Source organism: Phacochoerus africanus, chromosome 8, assembly GCF_016906955.1.
Source record: "Phacochoerus africanus isolate WHEZ1 chromosome 8, ROS_Pafr_v1, whole genome shotgun sequence".
Taxonomy (NCBI): Eukaryota; Metazoa; Chordata; class Mammalia; order Artiodactyla; family Suidae; genus Phacochoerus; species Phacochoerus africanus.
In genome coordinates this window covers 6,500,628-6,521,124 of record NC_062551.1, presented here as the reverse complement: position 1 = coordinate 6,521,124, position 20,497 = coordinate 6,500,628, and the positions used below count along the sequence as shown (strand labels likewise).

Sequence of the window (20,497 nt, the reverse complement as noted above, 5' to 3'; positions counted from 1 at the left end):
CCTGCGACTTTGTCAAATTCATGGATGTTTCTCTTTTGTAGATAGATTCGTTTGTGACATACTTTAGATTCCACATGTAAGTGATATCATATGGTATTTGCCTTTCTCTCTTTCTTTCTTGTCTTTTTCCCTTTTCTATGGCCACTCCCACGGCATATGGAGGTTCCCAGGCTAGGGGTCCAATCGGAGCTGTAGCTGCCAGCCTATGCCACAGCCACAGCAACACGGGATCCGAGCTGCGTCTGCGACCTACACCACAGCTCACGGCAACGCCGGATGCTTAACCCACTGAGCAAGGCCAGGGATCGAACCCTCAACCTCATGGTTCCTAGTCAGCTTTGTTAACCACTGCGCCATGACGGGAACTCCTGCCTCTCTCTTTCTGATTGATTTCACTTAGTATGAAAATTTCTAGTTTTATCCATGTTGCTGTGAATGGCATAATTTCATTCTTTCTATGGCTGAGTAGTATTCCCTTGTACATATATATGCACCACCTCTTCTTAATCCATTCACCTGTTGATGGATATCTAGGTTGTTTCCATGTCTTGGCTATGGTGACTAGTGCTGCTATGAACATACAAGTACGTATATTCTTTTGAATTATGGTTTTGTCTGGATATATGCCCCGGAATGGGATTGCTTGATCATATTGTAACTCTATTTTTAGTTTTCTGAGGTCTCTCCATACTGTTTTCTGTAGTGGCTGTACCAACTTACATTCCCGCCAACAGTGTAGGAGGGTTCCCTTTTCTCTGCAGCCTCTCCAGCATTTGTTATTTATAGACTTTTTAATGATGGCCATTCTGGCCTGTGTGAGGTGGTAGCGCGTTGTAGTTTTGATTTGCATTTCTCTAATAATTAGCAGTTGATGCAAAAATTCTCAACAAAATCCTAGCAAACAGAGTCCCGCAACATGTGAAAAAGGTCGTATACCATGTCCGAGTGGGATTCATCCCAAGTTCACAAAGATGATTCAACATAGACAAATCAGTGCGATACACCATATCAACAAAAGAAAAGACAAAAACCACATGATCTTCTCAATAGTTGGAGTAAAAGCATTTAACACAATTCAACGTCTGTTCATGATAAAAACTCTTACCAAAGTGGGTTTAGAGGGAACATATCTCAACATAATACAAGCTATTGATGACAAACCCACAGCCAATGTACTACTCAATGGTGAAAAGCCGAAAGCCTTCCCACCAAAATCTGGATACCTGTTCTCACCACTTGTATTCAACATAGTGTTGGAAGTCCTAGCCACAGCAATCAGACAAGAGAAATAAAAGGTATCCATATTGGAAGGAAAGAGGTAAAATTATAACTATGTGAAGATGACATGATACTATTTATAGAAAACCCTAAAGACTCTACACAAAGTCTGCTTGAAGTGATGGATAAATTCAGCAGAGCATCAGGGTACAAGATAACATGAAGAAATTGGTTGTGTTTTTATACATGAACAATGAAATAACAAAGGGAATGTAAAAAAATAATGTTTTCTGAAAATCATACCAAAAAAAAAATACTTTGGAATAAACCTGACCAAGGAAGACCTAGGTGAAAGTCCTATATGATGAGAACTATAAAACATTAATAAAGGAAAGATGATTCAAAGGAATGGAAAGATATCCCATGCTCTTGGATTGAAAGAATTAGTATTATTGAAATGGTGATGCTACCCAAAGCAGTCTACAAATTTAATGCAATTCCTGTCAAATTACCCTTGAAATTTTTCGCAGAACTGAAACAAATAATCCAAACATTTGTGTGGAACCACAAAAGATTCAGAATTGCCAAAGCAATCCTGAAGAAAAAGAACAAAGCAGGAGGCATAACCCTCCCAGTCTTTAGGCAATACTGCAAAGTTACAGTAATCAAAAGTGTGTGGTCTTGGCACAAAAACATACATTTGGATCCATGGAACAGAACGGTCGATTAATCTTTGACCAAGGAGGCAAGAATATAAAATGGGAAAAAGACAGTCTCTTCAGCAGGTGGTGTTGGGAAAGTTGGACAGCTGCATGTAAATCAGTGAAGTTAGAACACACCCTGACACCATGCACAAAAGAAGCCGAAAATGGCTTGAAGACTTAATCATAAGACGAGATACCATAAAACTCCTGAAAGATCATAGGCAAAACATTCTGACGTAAGAAACCAGTGTTGGAGATCCCTTCGTGGCTCAGCGGTTATTGAACCTGACTAGTATCCATCAGGATGCAGGTTCCATCCCTGGCCTTGCTCAGTGGGTTGAGGATCCTGTGTTGTCGTGAGCTGTGGTATAGGTCGCAGATGCGGCTTGGATCCTATGTTGCTGTGGTTGTGGTGTAGGCTGGCAGCGGTAACTCTCATTCAACCCCTAGCTTGGCAACTTCCACATGCCTTGGGTGCAGCCCTAAAAAGCAAAACAAAAACAAAAAAACAACCCCAATGTTTTCTTAGGTCAGTCTCCCAAGGCAATAGAAATGAAAACAAAAATAAACAAATGGGACCTAATCAAACTCAGAAGCTTGTGCACTGCAAAGGAAACCATAAAACAAAAAACCACCGAAAAGACAACCTATAGAATGGGAGAAAATATTTGCCATCAGTGCGGCTGACGAGGGCTTAATTTCCAAAATAGACAAACAGCTCACACGCCTCAACAGCATAAAAACAAACAACCTAGTCAAAAAATGGGCAGAAGACCTAAATAGACATTTCTGCGGAGAAGACATGCAGATGGCCAATAGAAACAGGATTTCACCAGGTTTTTCCATAATGTTCTCTTTCTCCCGGATCCATCCAGAACACCATGTTGTATTGCGTTGTTTTGATTTATCCATATCAACATGTATAGATCTGTCAGCTTCATTTGCTGGGGGGGGGGGGGGGGTCAATTGATGACGAGGGCCGGTTTGCTCACTCTGCCGTGTTGGACGTGCACGTTGATTCCCTTTCTCTTCCGCAGCCGTGAGCGGTGCTGCAGTCAGCAGGGGCGGGAATTTATTGCCGGTGTGTGGACATACAGAGGGGCACTCGCCTGGTGGGAGGGAGCGTGCATTTCCAGTGTAATCGGCGATCACCAGATCGCTCTCCAGGGGCCTCTTTCTGCCTCTTGGCTGAGTTCCTTTTTGGTGCCAGGTAGTTTCCTGAGTGCTGTGGGTACAGAAATCAGGGGACGGTTATTTTGTAGAACTAAAAAAAATCATGGCAAGACCACCTACCGGGGGCCGCCACCGACTCCAGAGGATCCCAGATGGAGCTGGATGGATACAGCGGGCGGCAGTGGAGAAGGGTGAGAAAGATGAGGGGGTGAGGCTCCAGGCAGGTGCAGAGACTGGGCAGGTATGGGCGCCCAGCAGGTGGCATGAAGGTACAGCTGCAGGACTGGTGTAATTAGAATGTATAGGTGGGGGAGGTGAATTGGGCAGGCACTGGGGGCCACGGAGGCTCCAGGGAACCTGTGCATCGCATCCCGGCCAGTGTCCTCCTCCTCCTCACGCCTAAGAGCTTAGCAGAGTGCCTGACGCAAGCACATGTTGCCTCCTGAGGTCTCTTGTACTCGCTCTTTGCTCTTCTTGGCATATTTTCCCCCAGACATCCGCATGGATTTGCCCTCGCTTCCTTCAAGCCTCAGCTCAGAGAGCACCTCTTCCAAGGAGGCCACCCCCGTCGCACCTGCTCCCAGAGCTTCTCCCTGCCCCATCACCCACCAGGCCTCACTCTGCTGTGGTTCAGGTCTTAGGGCGTGTGCCACCAGATGTAATGTGCATATAATACATCCTGATGGATCTGTCTGTCCCCTGAGAGTGTCATTCCTTGAGGGCAGAAATTGGGTCTGTTTGGTATCCCCCAGCCCCCACAGCTGTACCAGGCCCGTGGAGCCCTGGCCCCTCTTGGCTGACGGGATGCATGGCTGCGCGGTGCCATCACCCAGCTGGTCTGTGGAGGACCGCACTGAGCATTTAGCACCTATGCTGTGTCCCGCACAGCTTTTTTTTTCTTTCTTTGCGCAGCTCTTTGATGCGAGCTGTCATCTCCTTACATCTTCACGTCACCTCCGTGGGCCTGACCCTACTCACCCTGTCTCCATTTTGCAGGGAAATGGAAGCCAGCGTGGCTGTGGGCGGCTGCAAGGGTGGGGCTGGAATTTGACCCTCTGTTGACCCGAGCTCCAGGTGGGAGCCTCGGCTGGGTCCCTGGCGAACCCGGGAGAAGAGGAGGCGGGTTGTGGGTGTCTGCCCCAGCCTGTGGGGTCAGACAGGCATTCACACCCCGCAGGCTAGAATCAGATCCTTGTGTGGGGAGGATGCAGGATGGACCTGCCTGGGCTGGATGGCTTGGGGGACCCTCTTGCCCCAATCCTGCCCTCTCTGAAAGGGAAGGAAGGCGCTCACCTTCTAGCTCGCTGTAACAGGAACTGCCACCTCCCACCCCCCAACCTTGGTTTGCAAAACTCTGAGCCTGGTGGGGAAATGAAGGGCTGGCTGGCTAACCACAGTGAAGACTCATTTGCAAAGGCAAAGCAGGGGCAACGGGGCTCCTCTCTGCCCCCAGCACAGGGGACCCACCTCTGCAGGCTGCTGTCTTCCTGGAACCAGTCGCATGGTGCCATGGGGCTTGGGAGCCTGGCGTCCGTTCCCATCTGCGGGCTTTCTAGTCTTCCAGCCTCAGTCTCCTCCTCTGTTAAATGGGAGTGATCATAATAATACTGTGGTGATCTGGTGCTCAAATGAGGGGGTGCACGCAATGCCTTCTCCCAGGACCTGGCTACACTGTGCCGACTCCGGGGCTGGTAGTGTTACTGCCATGGTGTTGGCTGACACTTGGCCTCCCTCTCCCAGCCTCCGCTCCACACTGTAGCTGCTTTTTAGGAATAATCCTCAGGTTAGCCACAGAGGGGTAACGGAATATCTGTGGATGCAGGCTTTTCTTTTCCTTTTTTGAGCAGAATATGCCGTATGAGTTAAACATCGTAAGCTCTCTGATACTGAGTTGGCACAGGGCATCGTGAGGTCAGACAATGCTGAAGAATGAGGCTGAAGCTGGACTTTCTGCCTTGGGGCTGGTGGGGAGGACTGTGGGTGCTCAATTAGTGTAAGGGAGTGGGGCGGGGGTGAGCTAATAACCCTCTGGAGGTCCAGGCATCCCCACTTGTTCCTATTGGAAGGCTTCTAGGGTGCCCAGCTCTCGAGGGGCTGAGGCTGGGGCCAGGGTCAAGGTCAGAGCACTGAAGCAGGGGAAGAATAATTACCGAAAATGTGATGAGAACCAGGAAAGGGGAAGTCCAGAAGAGGAAGGAAAGCCCTCCCAGAGAGGGGCATCTGAGCGGGGGCCTTGAGCCGCGATGAGCTCTGTTTCCTGCTCCCAGGCTCCCCGGAGGGCCTACTCTCTCCCTGCCAGGAAGGCACTGAATCTGGGGTTCAAGGATCCCAGGAGGAAATCACCCCTTTAAAGGATGAGGGCTTTACCTCTCAGCAGAGCTTTCAAGGATGAGAGGGCCCGATGGGAAGGACCAGGGTGGGTGCATTCACCCCGGGGTTCCGGGAGCGGGGGCAGCTTCTCGAAGAGCAGGGCTGTCTCTTGGAACCTGTCCACATCCCTCAGAGCCCTTTCCCTTGACCATGGCTCTGTCGGTCTGTCCGAGGGTCCTGAGCCATTTTTCTAGCCAGCACGGCCCAGGCCCTGCTGGAGAAGCCAGAGCGCCTCCCACCCTGGAGAAGCCTCTGGCAGCCTCCAGCCAGTGCTGTTGATCACTCACAAGGTGAAGAAGTGTCTCTGCCTTGTCTCATCCAGCGACAGACTGGGGCAGTAGGAGCCCTGGATACTTCCGGCCTGTTTCCACCCGCTGAGACTTGGCTTCAAAGAGAGGAGCCGCCTTTAGCCAGTGTGTAACCCATCCCTCCACCCTGGGTTTTCTGAGAGGCCGCTGTAGGAGCAGCCCCCTTGGAAGTGGAAATGGACGTGGGGAAGGGGAGAGAGCCAGGCTCCCCTGGTCTGCAGGTCCCTCTCTTTGTGACACCCCCACTTCGCTGCCCAGCTGCCCTTGGCATCGAGGCCTGGCCAGGTGGCACCAGTGGGGTGACGTCGTCTTCCTGAGCCACTGTGGGAAAGCGCGGGTTTGTTCCCCAGGTTGGCGGAGGATTAAGGAGGTGGTGAGGTCGGCTCTGGCAACTAATAAATATTCTGTACAAAGGGTCTGGTCTGTTCTCCGTCCAGGTCGGGTGTTTCTGCCCTGGGCTGGATCTGGACAGGGCTCCGTCATCTGCTGGCAGTGAGTCTGCCAGGGTTGTGCAGGAGTACGCTGGCTCAGGAGCCGGACTGACAAGACTCGGAGCCTGGTTGGTCACCCAGCCTGCCAGGGCCTGTTTCCTCCTCCGCAGAATGGGGGTGCCATTCTGGGGCCACTCACCTCCTAGGGCTGCAGGATGCACCCCGAGGTGATGGGCACCACGTACTTGGCGGGTGGCAGGTGGACCGTGACTACCCAGTGCTTTTGAGGCTGTAGGGGTTTCAGAGCCAGGACCCTTGGATGCTCTTGAGAGGAAGGTCCAGCGGGACCCAGCTGGTTCAGGATGGGGTCCGAGCAGGGGGAGGTCTTCCTGGGAAAGGAGCTCTGCTTTCCCTGTGAGTGGTTAAGGGTGCAGGCTGGGAGCCGCACGGCTGGGTTCAAGCCTTTTCCAGTGTGGCCTGGGAAAGTCATGAATCTCTGCCTCAGGGTCCCTGTCTTAGGGACGCAGGTGGCGAACTCCGCTCCCCTGGTGCGCGTGTGTCAGAATCCCTGGCCAGCCGCCTGGGAGGTACTGGCTGTACTAGATGTTTCTCTGAATGTGCCTTCCCTTCCCTGGTGGCTTCTTTGGTTCCCCCAAAGCCAGGAGGTCCCAGGAAGGAAGATGAGGCCCAGCGTTTTCCATGGGACGATATGCATCATGCATCGACCTCTAGAATTTTCTCAACACCACCTGGTCCAGGTTGAGATAATTGCGTGTATTCTCTTAACTTTTCCTATTAAAAAAAATAATAATAAGACAAGGACCATTAGACTTAAAGGATGAGCCTGTGCAGTGCTGTTGGGTGAACTGAGGTCGGGAGCGGGGCGAGGAGCTGAGAGGCCTTGGTTAGAAGGGGAATCCACGCTGCCCTCCCGCCGTGCTGAGCGCTCCAGCTCCTTGCGGCCGGTCACGGGAGCTGTGCTCTTGACTGCTGTCCTTGGCCTCTGCAGGATGAGTGGGCCCCCACGCCAGGCCCCCTGCAGGCCACTTCCTCTGGGTTTCAGTGTCGGGCTTATCAGCCGGCTGCACTCACATCTATTTCTGGTCCTGCTAGAAATAGTAGGGATCCTGGTGGAGCGAGGGGCACGGGCTGGCTCCTCGAATGGAGAAGCGGCCTCCTGGGAGGCGTGAGGGATTCAGTCCCCAGTGTCCCCCAGGGAAGCCATGTTCGGTGCTGTTACAGAGCACAGTTTCCAGCAGGGCCCCCGGAGCATGAGTTGGTGGTGGAAGCACGGTTCCCAGAAGTTCCTTTCCGATCTTTCTGTTCATGTTCAGGAGAACATGTGTTTGTTACTAACAGAGTTGCTTTCTTTCTTGATACTCTGTTTTTTTTTTTTTTTTTTCCCTTTTTTGACTGCCCTGTGGTCTGTGGAGTTCCTGGGCCAGGGATCAGATCCAGTGCTGCAGGCAATGCCGGATCCTTAACCCACTGTGCCAGGCTGGGAATCGAACCTGTGTCCCAGCACTCCACAGAGACACCACTGATCCTGTTGTGCCACAGCGGAAATTCTGATACTCTCTATTTTCAATTGAAAAAATGTTTGAGCTAATTGGAGATTCTCTTAGATAATTGAAGATTTGTCTCTGTGCAGGCTGTAGTCGGTTTCCCCAGGGGCAGCATCGTGTCCTGTGGTGTGACGTCACGGCCAGGGCGTTGACTCTGACTCCATCCACTGCTCACCTTACTCCGGTTTCCCCACCTTTCCTTGTACCCTGTGTGTGTGTGTGTGTAGCTCTATACAATGTTAGCCCACGTACAGGCTGCTGTGTCCACCACCACAGTCAATACTCAAGTTCTGCCATCACCAGCATCTCTCAACAACCACACCCACCTCCATTTCTAAAATTTTTTGTCTGTTTTTTTTTTAATTGAAATATTGATGTACTGTACTATGTGAGTTTCAGGCATAATACACTGATTTGACTTTGCATTCATTATAGAGTGATTTCCCTGATAGGTCTGGTGACTTGTCTCCATACAGTCATTGCCGTATTATTGATCATACGCCTTATGTTACCTGTTACACTGCCTAAGAGATGCTGTGCTGGTTTTTTTATTTTGTAACTGGAGGTTTGTACCTCTTAATCTCCTTCATTTATTTTGGCCCTGCCTCTCCTTCTGGCAAGCAGCTTGCTAATCTGTTCTTCTGTATCGTCTAATCTCCTGTTCTCTTTTAAATTTAATTTTATTGGAGTATAGTTGATTTACAATGTTGTATTAGTTTCAGGTGTACAGCAAAGTGAATTAGTCATATCTGTCCGTCTCTCTATATCTCCGTTCTTTTTTTCTGATTCCTAAACTTTTTCACACATCTCATTTTGAAAGACCTGAGTCTTCTTTAATAAGCTCTAACATACACATGGTGAAATGCCAGTGCAGTGAGTGTGAGCTGAAATTTAAACGTGTGCAGGTCTGTGACCACTGTCCCCGCGGGATAACCACCGCTCTGCTTCTGCCTCCTGTGAGTCTTGCTGCAGCTGACGCTGCCTCATGTCTTCTACCAACTGTTTCTCTCCTCTTAAAACTGTCTGTAGGCAGAATGCGATAATGTGATGCTGTTTCCACTGACTTCATTTTTTTAACAATTCCTATTATGCGCAGTGGGCGGGGTTGGTTTTTGTTTTATCCAAAGACATAAACTCATTCTTAAAATATTTCTATTTTATATTTGGAGTTCGCATCGTGGCGCAGCGGAAACGAACCCGACTAGGAACCATCAGGTTGCAGGTTCCATCCCTGGCCTCACTCAGTGGGTTAAGGATCCGGCGTTGCCGTGAGCTATGGTGTAGGTCGCAGACGTGGCTTGGATCTGGTGTGGCTGTGGCTCTGGTGTATTAGACCCCTAGCCTGGAAACCTCCATATGCCACGGGTGTGGCCTTAAAGAAAAAAAAGACTAAATAAGTAAATAAATATTGGACAGACAGTGCCAGCACTGTGCAGATAGGGCAGACTTGACAAAATTGATAATCAAATGACCGAAGTTGGGGAAATGGTGTCAGAAGCACATATGGCTCCAAAAAAAATCCCATCCAAAGACTGGCCAATCCACTGGGGGGGGGGAATGCATATAGCCTTGGTACAGTGAAGGCCTTCTGTGTAATTTTGATTCACAATCCTGGTTTAAAGTGAAGTACAAAATAAAATTTGAGTAAGCTGTGTATGAGGGAGTGAGTCCTTCTTTCGCTGCCTTAATAATGTTTGTCATAGCTGCCCCCCACCTGTTTTATATACCTGATACATAGACACATACATGTATATGGGATTTTTTTTGGCCACAGCCTGCAGAAGTTTCCTGGGCCGGGGATCAAACCCAAGCCGCAGAAGTGACAACTTAATCCTTAATCTTCTAATGTTGGCCTGTGTCCTCTCCCACGCTGAACCTCTCATAACTGTGTATTCTGCAGTGCATCTCAGTTAGTGATCTGGCTTCAAGGTCAGATGCTGCTGTGTATGTGAAATAATCCCACAGCCTTGCTTTTTTAAAGCAGGGTCCTTCCCTGAGACAGAGCAACACTGAGACAAAGCGAAACCACCCACCATGGTGAAGGTGTTACTGAAAGATGCTATGAAAGAGCTTTCATCCCAATAGCTCAGCTAACGCTGACTGTGAGACCCTCTGGGGGCGCGCCAGGTTTTGTGTAATGTAATTTCATCACGTTTGCAGAGCAGCTAGGAAAGGAGGTGCTGTTTCCACCGTGCATGCAGATGAGGGGAGAGCTGCGAGCAGGGAGGTCTCTTGCCCAAGTTACCAGGAGTCGCTGGGGACAGAGGTGGGATTTGAACCAGGGTCTTGAGTCCAGGCCTCCTGCCAAGGCTTTCTCCTCTCCCCTTACCAGGATAACTCGAGCTTTCTGAATTCAGGCAAGATGCATGCCCTCCAGAAGCCGTCTTCTCCTTGCTGGGGAGAAGCCCCATGTACACGTGATTTTGCCCCTTGGAGGTGTTTAGTGCGGTGGTGGATTGACGTGTGCTGCTCTGCTCAGGGTCTGTCCTCCCAGCGCTGAGCTTCCGAGGATGGGGACTGTGCCTGTTGGCTTCATCCTGGCACCCAGCTCGATGCTTACTCACAACCTGGTTGGTTGAGTGACTGAAAGATCGAAAGCAGGGTGGGGGTACCTGCAGGAAGGTGCCCAAGCTTGTCCCTCTGTTTCCTCCTTGGCTACATCTGAGCTTCCTTGAAGATACTTTGTTAAGCTTGTTGGCAGGTGGTGCCGCTTTAAATTGAGTTGATGGGAGTGAGGGTACGAGGGTGTTCTAGGTATGGGGGCTGCGTGAGAGCGGCCCAGAGTCCGGAGGAGGAGGAAGGAAACAGGAGTTGAAGAGCAGGGTCACGGGCATGGCCGGCGAAGGCAGAAAACCCCAAGTGTGCGTCTGCTGGTGGTGATGGGTGGGGAGGGTGGCGGGAGGGGTGGCCGGACCTGGGAAGACCCGAGGTGATGCCGGGAAGTGGGGGGAGCTGTGCAGAGGCCTCGCTTCTGTGGCTGTGTTATCTCACCTCTTCAAGCAGGAAGCACGGCTGCAGAGCCTGACCGCACCAGCACACTGGGCCTGAGCCCTGGCCACCAGAGCCCCCTTGGAAAGTAAAGCCGGTCCCCTTACTGCCTCTGTGCCCTTGACCACCATTCCAGCCGATGCAGATCGTGCTCCCTCTGCCACCATTACCCATCACCCTTCCCACCAGTAGCCCCTCTTGTCTGCAAACTGGGGGGAATCTTTTTTTAACCCTTTTCACTCCTATGTGCACGTGTACAAGGACAGGCGTGCCTCCGAGGCTGACGCCGTCCTGAAAACACAATGGCGAGCATCTTCTCTTGGACGGAAGTATATTATGTCGCCGCACGTGGATACAGATGGTGCTCTGTTTCCAACAGATCGAAGAACCCAGCCAGTTTCCCCAGTGTTGCTTACCATCTAAAACCCAACCCGTCACCTGTTTCTGCAAGAATACAAAGCATTGGTAGCAACAAATGCCTAATTATTAGATGCTTCAATGAACTTATTACTAGTACATGTCTTACTATGCAATAGTAGTTCTGAATTTTGATTTTTTTTTTCTGTCCTGTGACTACTTTGTAGCCTAATAGAAATGATAATGAAATAATCTGTTAAAATTCTAAAGAGGAGTTCCTGTCGTGGCTCAGTGGTTAACGAATCCGACTAGGAACCATGGGGTCGTGGGTTCCATCCCTGGCCTCGCTCAATGGGTTAAGGATCCGGTGTTGCTGTGAGCTGTGGTGCAGGTCGCAGATGCGGCTCGGATCTGGCATTGCTGTGGCTCTGGTGTAGGTCGGCGGCTACAGCTCCAATTAGACCCCTAGCCTGGGACCCTCCATATGCCGAGGGTGTGGCCCTAGAAAAGGCAAAAAGACCAAAAAAGAAAAAAAAAACTGAAGAAATCCTCTAAATTGAGCCCTGACTGGTAGTTGGCTTGCCAGCACCCCCACATGTGCAGATGCAGGCCCATGAATCGGTAGCCTGTGTATGTAAGCTCTTGTGGAGTTTTCCCATACGAGTACATAAGAATCTGCCTCTTCAGTTTCCACAACTCATAAATTGAGACTGTGCTTTTTCTTTTTGTTGAAATTTAGTTGATATATGGGACGCTGCTTTTTTTTCTGTGCCTTATACGGGTCCAGCTCTATTCAATTGCTTGGTAATTTAAAAGAGAATAGCTCACCAGTGCTTAGAAGTCAGTGCAGCTGCGTCCATTGAAATTTCCAGGCACTGTTTCAGTGGACACGCCCACGCTTGCGTTTGATCCTCAGAAAACACCACGCGGGGAAGACCGATGCTGCTCCTGTTTGTCACATCAGGAAACAGGCACAGCGACGTCACTTTACTGCCCAAACCACCTGCTGTAAGCTGCGATTCAAACCCAGGTGGATTGGTTCCAGAGTCCATCTGCTCATCACCTGCCAGAAGCTTGTCCGGACCTGGGAGACCTGGGAGTGTGTGGAGTTGCATCCCCAGCGTGGGTGTTATTCCCAGGGGCAGGTCAGAAAGGTGGTTTGGGATTAACCCGACTGAAGGCAGTGGGACTCACCCGCTCCCCTGAAGCCTGCTGCTCCGCACCTCTGGGGGCCCCACGTGATGCAAGGTCAAGTGCTGGGCGTGTCAGCAAAAGTGCCCAGTGGGCCCTGCCAATGCCACCGATTACCCAATAGAAAACCGCTCCCGCCGGCCAAGGGTTTCCTCCCTGACTCCCTGGGGCTCCTGGTCATCAAGGCGGTGGCCAGACTCTGTCCCTGGAAGTGGCTCCTGCCAGACCACAAGGCCTGGTAAGTGGTGGTGGCTCACGGAGGCCCAGCCACAAGCTCATGTGGGTGACTCACCACCTGCCTACACGTGGCTTTGCTCGTCGCAGTTGGTGACTGGCCAACCGCATGGTATGAAGGGAGCAAGTTGCCATTACACCTGCAGCCCCGAGGAAGTAGTCAGTCAATAGCAGGCCGATGTCTGCTCCCACCAGAAACCTGAGATTACTGAAAACAGGTGCTCAAACTGAAACCTTGATGTTTAAACAGAAACCGGTATGTGGACGGTCACGGCTGCACTGTTCACAACAGCCAGACAGTGGAAACAACCCACATGTCCATCAGTGGATGAGTGGGCAAAGCAAATGAGGTCCATCCCCGCAGTGGAATATTAGTCAGCCATGAAAAGGAATGAAGTAGCGCCAAAGACCACACACATACTGTATGATTGTATTTAGGTGAAACGTCCAGAACAGGCAAATCCGTAGAGAGAGAAACTGAATGAGTGGTTTCCAGGGGCCGGTGTGGGGATAAGGGGAATGTGGAGGATGAACGGTGTGGGGTTCTTTTTGTGCAGGTGAAGGTGTTCTGACATCGACTCTGGGGCGGGGGAGTTGCCCAAGTCTGTGAATATATTAAAAGCAGTTGAGTTGTACATTTTAAGTGGATGACTTTTTAAAAAACTTGAAGGATAATTCATTAGTGTTGTCTTCATTTCTGCTGTGTAGCAAAGTGATTCAGTTATACACGTATATACACTCTCTCTTTTTTTTTTTTTTTTTGTCTTTCTTAGGGCCGCTCCCACAGCATATGGAAGTACCTATGCATTGGAACTCCAACCACCGGCCTATACCACAGCCAGAGCAATGCCAGATTCAAGCCGCGTCTGTGACCTACACCACAGCTCACGGCAACGCCGGATCCTTAACGCACTGAGTAAGGCCAGGGATTGAACCCCTGTCCTCGGGTTTGAGCCACAGCGGGAACTCCATGCATTGTCATTGAAAATACTCTTTTCCATTATGATTTATCAGGGGATATTGACTGTAGTTCCCTGTGCTCTACAGTAGGACCTCGTTGCTCATCCATCCCAGAGCCGATAGTGGGCCTCTGCTAACCCCAGCCTCCCACTCCATCCCTCCTCCAGCCGCCTTCCCCTTGGCAACCGCACGTCTGTTTTCTATGTCTGTGGGTCTGTTTCTGTTTCATAGATGTGTCATATTTTAGATTCCACATATACGCGATAGTCTCTGGTGTTTGTCTTTCTCTCTCTGACTTACCTCACTTGCTATGATGTGCTCTTGTCGCATCCGTGTGCTTGCAGATAGTAGTCCATGCTGCGTACACACCGTGTGTTGCGTATGTATCAGAGTCATTCCTCTGTCGGTGGACACCTAGGTTATTTCGGTGTCTTGGCTATTGCGAACATAGGGGTGCATGTATCTTTTTGAATTAGGGTCTTGTCCAGGTATGTGCCGGTTGCTGGATCATGCGGTGGTTCTGTTTTTCGTTTGCTGAGGCCCCTGCATGCTGTTTTCCACGGGGGCTGCACCAACTTATATTCCCACCATCAGCGTAGGAGGGTTTTTAAGTGAATGCCTTCGATGGCAGGAGAACTATATCTTAATAAAGCCGCACATTAAAAAGAGAGAGAGTACACAGATACCTGTAATTCCAGAACCGCCTGGGGATCCAGGATTCCCTTGAGACCACGGAACGTGTGGGGGCAGTAACATCTCCTCTGGGCTCCAGGTCCCAGCTCCCACTGGCGCTCGGACCCCTCACGCAGCTCACCTCTGAGTTGTGGGGGGGTGGGGGTGGCACAGAAACTACCGGATGGATAACCTGATGCAGCAGAGGATGCTACGGGGCCGACCCCGATGCTGTGCGGGTCGCGGCTGCTTGATGTAGGCCCCCTGCTGTGAGCACTGAGGCCTTCTGCCTGAGGCCTGGGGGGTCTAGGGTTAAGCGCTCAACAGTGGCAGACGGTGGTTGGGGATAAACACCATAGCTCCCTCGCTCCTCGGTGGGGCCAACTCTGAGGGGCTCCCAGATTGCCGTGGGATCAGCTCCCGGTGCCCCTGGGGGCACCAGCTTGATGTCCTAGCAGCCTCCTTACCAGCGCCTTCCCCTGTCTGCTTCACGTCCCTGTCCTCTGCTGGTGTTTGTCGGGGTGAGCCCCCAAACACACAGCATGTGCTCAAGGGCTTGTCTCAGGGTCTGCTTCTGGGGAAGGCTGGCCTGGGCCACCTGGGACACCTGTCATTTAACGCACTGCAGTCTGACTTTCTGCGCTGAGCTCCGAGCCGGGCTCTGGGCTGGCAGCCGGGAGGCTTCAGTCGTGAGAGGGACAGACACGACCCTTGTCCTCCGGGGGCCAGAGGAGGGAGCAGGCACGTGGTAAAGAGATGAACCTGTGAATGCGGAGGCGCTGGGGAGGAGGTTTACAGCGCAGACATAGTGACAGCAGGGAAGCAGTGAGAGGGAAGGCAATGTCGAGAAGTCACTTACCTGAGGTCCCATGTGGCAGGAGACCCACGTATGGTGGGACTTGTGGGCGGACAGCAGCAGGAAGAGGGTTTCGTGTTCTCATGTGACTTCTCAGAGTCTCGTGCTTGACCATGAGAAGTAACATCAAGGTTCAAAGCCTGGCTCTACCAGTTGCTGGCTGGGGACCCTGCCTAAAGTGTCAGTAGTCTGTGCCTCAGTGCCCTCCTTCTCAGCGTGTAGGGCCAGTCGTGGTTCCTGCCTCATAGCGTTTTTTGTGAGGATCGAGGAGTCAGGACGGGGCACTGTCTTGGCCCACCCGGATCCCATTACCAGGCCTGTGCCCTTCTCCTAACTGCTGGAGGCTTGTCGACCAAGAGGCCAGCCTCCCTGCCTCCACGAAACTCACGTCCGTGGTGGAATCCATGCTCCAGAGCCCCACGCAACCAGGCTGAAGCGTGTCCCCTGCTGGGACCACAGCCTAGTTTTTCTTCTTCTTTAAGCATCACCCTACCTCCGACCTGAAAAAGAACCCCTGTGTCAGGCTTGGCTTCCAGGGAGCTGACATACAAAGCATTATGAGCACTGTTCCGGGCATATAGGAAGTGCGTGGAAGAGTTGTGTATGATTGTTATTGTTTATTTTTATCCTCAAGCATGAAACTGATGTGTCTGTAAGACCCTAAGGGCCAGGACCAAGTACCTCCAGCAGAATAAATAGTCTGTGTTCCTGGATAGGAAGACTCAGTGTGTCTGTTCTTCACGCCTTGATGTAGAGTCAACACAATCTTAGCCAGCATCCTAGCAAGTTACAGACTGATCCTAGAGTGTATATGGAGAGAAAACACCCAGAACAGCCACCCTGGTACTGAAGAGCAGTGACACAGTCAGGGGAGGATGAGGTCCTTCTTTGGAAGGCAGCTGCGCTCACGATGCTGGAGTGTTTGTCCCACTCGCAGTCTTACTCTAAAGCCACAGTTCTCCAGACGATGAGGCACTGGTGAAAAAATAGACAGTTAGACCAATGGAACTGACTAGAGAGTCCAGAAGGAGGCGCACACAAATAGTCGATGGATCTTGGCGATGAAACGAAGGCAATCCAATGGAGAGAGCATAGTCTTTTGAGAAGAATGATGAATAGGCCAGGGCTCATCTGGGGAGAAGAAAGGCGGCGAGGGAATGGGAGTGACCAGTCCTGGCTGACGGGGGCGGATGCCTACAGCCCTTTCCTGGGACAGGGCTGGCCTCCGAAGGATGCTTTGCTGGTGCTGAAGTGAAAGGTGGTATAGGGGTGATCACGCGAGACGAGAAGAGAATGAAACAGAAACAGCCCGTCGGATACTGCTTGCATCATTCTCGTCTCCCGTGTTTGTTTCTCTCTGACGTGGCAAATGCAGGGTTGCATCTGTCTCCTTCCTCAACTGAGTGCTTGGCTTCATCTCTGCCCCCTTTTTACCCCATTAGGGTGTTTCCGTTTATGTGTGTTATATCTGTGTATCCGTCTGCCCTTTTCTCCATGCTGTCCCATCTCCAGTTTGCTCCACATCTGTGTCCCCAACCCTCTCTGTCCCCTTCCTCTTTCAGCAGTTCTTTATTGGGCCCACTGTGTGCCAGTCGCTCTGTGTACCAGGGGTGGGGAGTACCACAGTGAGGCAGGATGCTGAGCACGAGCCTGCGTTCGGTGCCATGGGGGAGGGGGCCTGGCGGGTGTAATAGCAGGAGTTGGAGGGGTTCCTGTGAATCTGATGGTGATGGGCCTGAAACTGGAAGGGAGGGCTCTGTGCTAAGCAGGCTGACAGCATTCCTGGCAGAGCCAGCACGTGTGCTGATGTCACGTGTGGGTGTGAGCTCGAGCCACTTGCCCGTGTGGCTGGACCTTGGGGAAAGGAGGGCATATAGTTGGTCCAGATGGAGTCGGTGGGGCCGACACACAGCCTTGGTTCTTAGTCCTGACAGCACTGGGATGCCCTTGGCAGGCTTGAAGCCCGGGAGTGGCTTGAGCATGTCTGCATTTCATAAACACATCTCCGGGGGTATCTTCTGGCTCCTTCAGTGGACCAGTCAAGAGCTCACGGCGGCTATGGTGTTGACCGTGAGGATGAATAGAAGGTGGCAAATTCAAGAGCTCTTTAGAGGAGTTCCCATCATGGCGCAGTGGAAATGAATCCGACTAGGAACCACGAGGTTGTGGGTTCGATTCCTGGCCTCGCTCAGTGGGTTAAGGACCCAGCGTTGCTGTGAGCTGTGGTGTGGGACACAGAGGTGGCTCAGATCTGACATTGCTGTGGCTGTGGTGCAGGCTGGCAGCAACAGCTCTGATTAGACCCCTAGCCTGGGAACTTCCATATGCTGCAGGTACGGGCCCTTAAAAAAAAAAAAAAAAAAAAAAGCCAAAAAGAGCCGTTTAGAAAGAATTGATAAGACTTGGTGATTGCCTGAAGATGGTGTCACCTTATCTGAACCTTTTTCTTTAGTTAGGTATGTGTCAATTTTTTTGTTGAATTTTTGCTGTAAAAGGGAACAAAAGCTCAGAGTAGGCCAATTCAGAGATTCCCTCCTCGAGATAGTTTACGGGAAAGAGTGGTTCGATAGTCATTGCTAGACTAGCTATGGAACAAAGGACCGTTGCTGAAAGTCACTAGACCTTGACTGGCAGTCAGCTGGGTGGTGGAGTAATTTGATGGCTGAGGAAGAAAATCTTAATACCTTAGATGTTCTCAGATAACTGCTCGAGTTCAGAGCCTTCCAGAAGGTTGTGACTCTGAGCGGGCACAAAGGCTCTCTGTTTTGTTGTAAGTTTGAAAGGAGTGAAGGTAGACATAAGATTCCCTGGCTTTGGGGTTGGATAAGGAGTCTCCCCAACTTTCTACCCCCAAGGTTTAGGGGCCCCCCAATAATAGGGACACCCAAAGTTGATAAATGATTTTTAAAACTTTTTAGTGTGAAACAATGTGAGACTCATGAGAACACTGCAAAAACAGCACAGGGTTTCTGTGTACCACTCAGCCAGCTTCTCCCAGTGATAGCATCTTACTCAACTCAGGAAATTAACACTGGTAAAATATTATTAAACCTCAGGCCTTAATGGGTTTTCACTTTTTTTTTTAGTGTTCACTCAATTTGTGTCTTTGGTGGATAGTTTTCAGGAATCTTACCACCTGCATAGATTTTTGTAACCGCCGCCGCAGAGCAAATGCTGTTCATTTTAAGTCTTTTCACTTGACTTCATGACTCTTACCCCCCCAATGTTCTCAAGCTAGCTAGCCCCGTGGTAGAAAAGCAGAAAGCTTTGAGTTCATTCCACCCCGTTCCTCCCCTAATTGAATTCTCTGTCCCCTTTTCCTGTTGTTCTGCGTGAATCACCATGAACCTTTCCTGCCATTTCAACTCAGACTCTGAAATGCCTTTGTGCGCCTGGATCCATCTGCTTCCTCCATTCCAGGTCAAAGCTGAGGGCCCCTTCCCTCGTCTCTCATTTCCAGGACTATCCCCCTTTTCTCTTTCTCTCTTCAGTGCCAGAATCCAGGAATCTTAGGATCACAGTGACAGAAACTCACGTCTCCCTAAGCAAAGCAGAACAGACTGGACTGGGTGCTCCAGCACAGAAGTGGCGTCCGGCCCACACGGTCCCAGGGGCTCCCTGGTGCATTGGTGCTGAATCTTTGCTTTCTGCGTGGCAGGCAGCAGGCACCCTGCTACCCCCAGACTCAGGGTTTGCCACTCTGGCAGCAGCAGCAGCAGCAGCAGGAAAAAGTTGATGAAAAGCTTTGGCCAAATAAGGCCCAGGAGGAGGCTGATGGGCGCAGCTTAGGCCACGTGCTTGGCCCTAACCCCATCCCGGGCCAGGAATGGGGCATCTTGGCCATTTCTGGGCCCCTCGGCCCCTCCTCTGGCTTGTGCTGGGAGGTGAGGCTCACCTTCATCTCAGGCACGTGAAGCGGACCCATCCCAGGAAAAGGTGTTTTTTTTGGACAGAAGAAAGAAAGGAAGGGATCGGTGGAGCGTGTCTCTTTGTGACACTCCTTAGTTCACTGGCGATCTTGTGGCAGGAAGGGGGGCGGTCTCCCTTGGGTCAGGTGACCACCTTGTCGGGGGGGGGGGGGAGGGGTCATCCTGGATCAGGTGGCCCTCCTTGGCCAGGAGAAGGTTGGAGTCACGTGGCCGCAGGGCTTACAGAGAAGGATGGCTTTCCTCCTCTTGTCTGTGGCTGTACAGCAGTCACACCAGGACTTAGTGGCTTAGCACAAGCATGTCATTTATTTGCCCAGAATCCTGCAGGCTGGGGGTGTGGGGTGCAGGCTCAGCTTGTCTTGCCTCCGAGGATGGAAGGAGCTGGGCTGTGTGTGTTTGGGCTGCAGGCACGTGGCTGCGGCCTCGGGTGGCGCCAACTCCAGCTTCTCATTGGCTGACGTTCACTTTCCTTCAGTGGATATCATGGAAATAAAGGAAATCCGCCCGGGGAAGAACTCCAAGGACTTCGAGCGTGCGAAAGCGGTCCGCCAGAAGGAAGACTGCTGCTTCACCATCTTCTACGGCACCCAGTTCGTCCTCAGCACCCTCAGCTTGGCAGGTGGGTGCCTGTCGTGTGCCTTCTCCCTCCCTCCTGTCGCCTTGCCCTTCCCAGAAGGTTCTCCAGCCGAGAACCCACACCTGCCCCCCACCCCTGCTTGTTTGGGGGCGTCATGGCGTTCAGCCCTACCCTGACCCTCCCCGACTGTGTGATGTCCAGCTTGTGCTCCAACCTCTCTGAGCTGCACTCGGCTCAGCTGTGGAACAGGGAGACGAAGAATGCTGATCTTGTAGGGGTGTTGAAAGGCAGATGTTCAGGACCTGCCCGGCTCGTGCTGAGAGCTGAAGGCAGTTGCATTTTCTGTCCAACAGAGTCCGGCCATGCACCACTTATTCAGTCTCACTGATCCGAAGCAACTGCCCTGAAATCTTGTATCTTGTTCGCACACATGGACACGCACAGCGCACCTGCAGATGCATACATGTGCACACACATAGACACACGTACCTGGAGGGGTGATTTCCAGCCATCCCTGTGACTCCACCAGAAAGTCAGAGCAGCCAGGGGGAGAGCTGTGAAAAACCTCAGGCACTTTGCTCAGGGCGCAGGAGCTTGTGGCCGCCTTCAGGGCCAGTCCCAGAACTGACTGACTTAGACCCCTGCGTCCAGTCATGTCGCATGGAAGAGGAAATAAACAGCATTACCAGGAGACCAGCCTGGGGAACTGGAAGCTGAGTGGTGCTGGGGACATTCAGCTTAGGGTCAGATCACGCTCACTGGCTTGACTTCTCATTCAGGGTACTTTCAGCAGCATCTTTTGAGCACCTGCTCTGTGCTGGGCTGCGTTAGATGTCAGAGGGGCTCTGAAGATGCGTAAGACCCGGTTGGTGCCTTTCGGGAGCTCCCAGTGTACTTGGGGAGACAGACGTGGGGACGGCAACTGCAGGGCACGGTGATGGAGGCTGTGGTCCAAACGCTATAC

General features: G+C 51.5%; 1 protein-coding gene across 2 annotated transcripts in view; it reads left to right on the top strand.

Annotated features, from left to right (window-relative positions):
- Positions 1-20,497, top strand: part of PLCG2 (phospholipase C gamma 2) — a 166,615-nt gene that overhangs the window by 45,127 nt on the left and 100,991 nt on the right. For both annotated transcript variants that reach the window (XM_047792326.1, XM_047792327.1), the window contains exon 3: positions 19,432-19,575. In XM_047792326.1, coding sequence (XP_047648282.1) covers positions 19,432-19,575 — 144 coding nt within the window. The remainder of the gene's footprint in view (positions 1-19,431; positions 19,576-20,497) is intronic.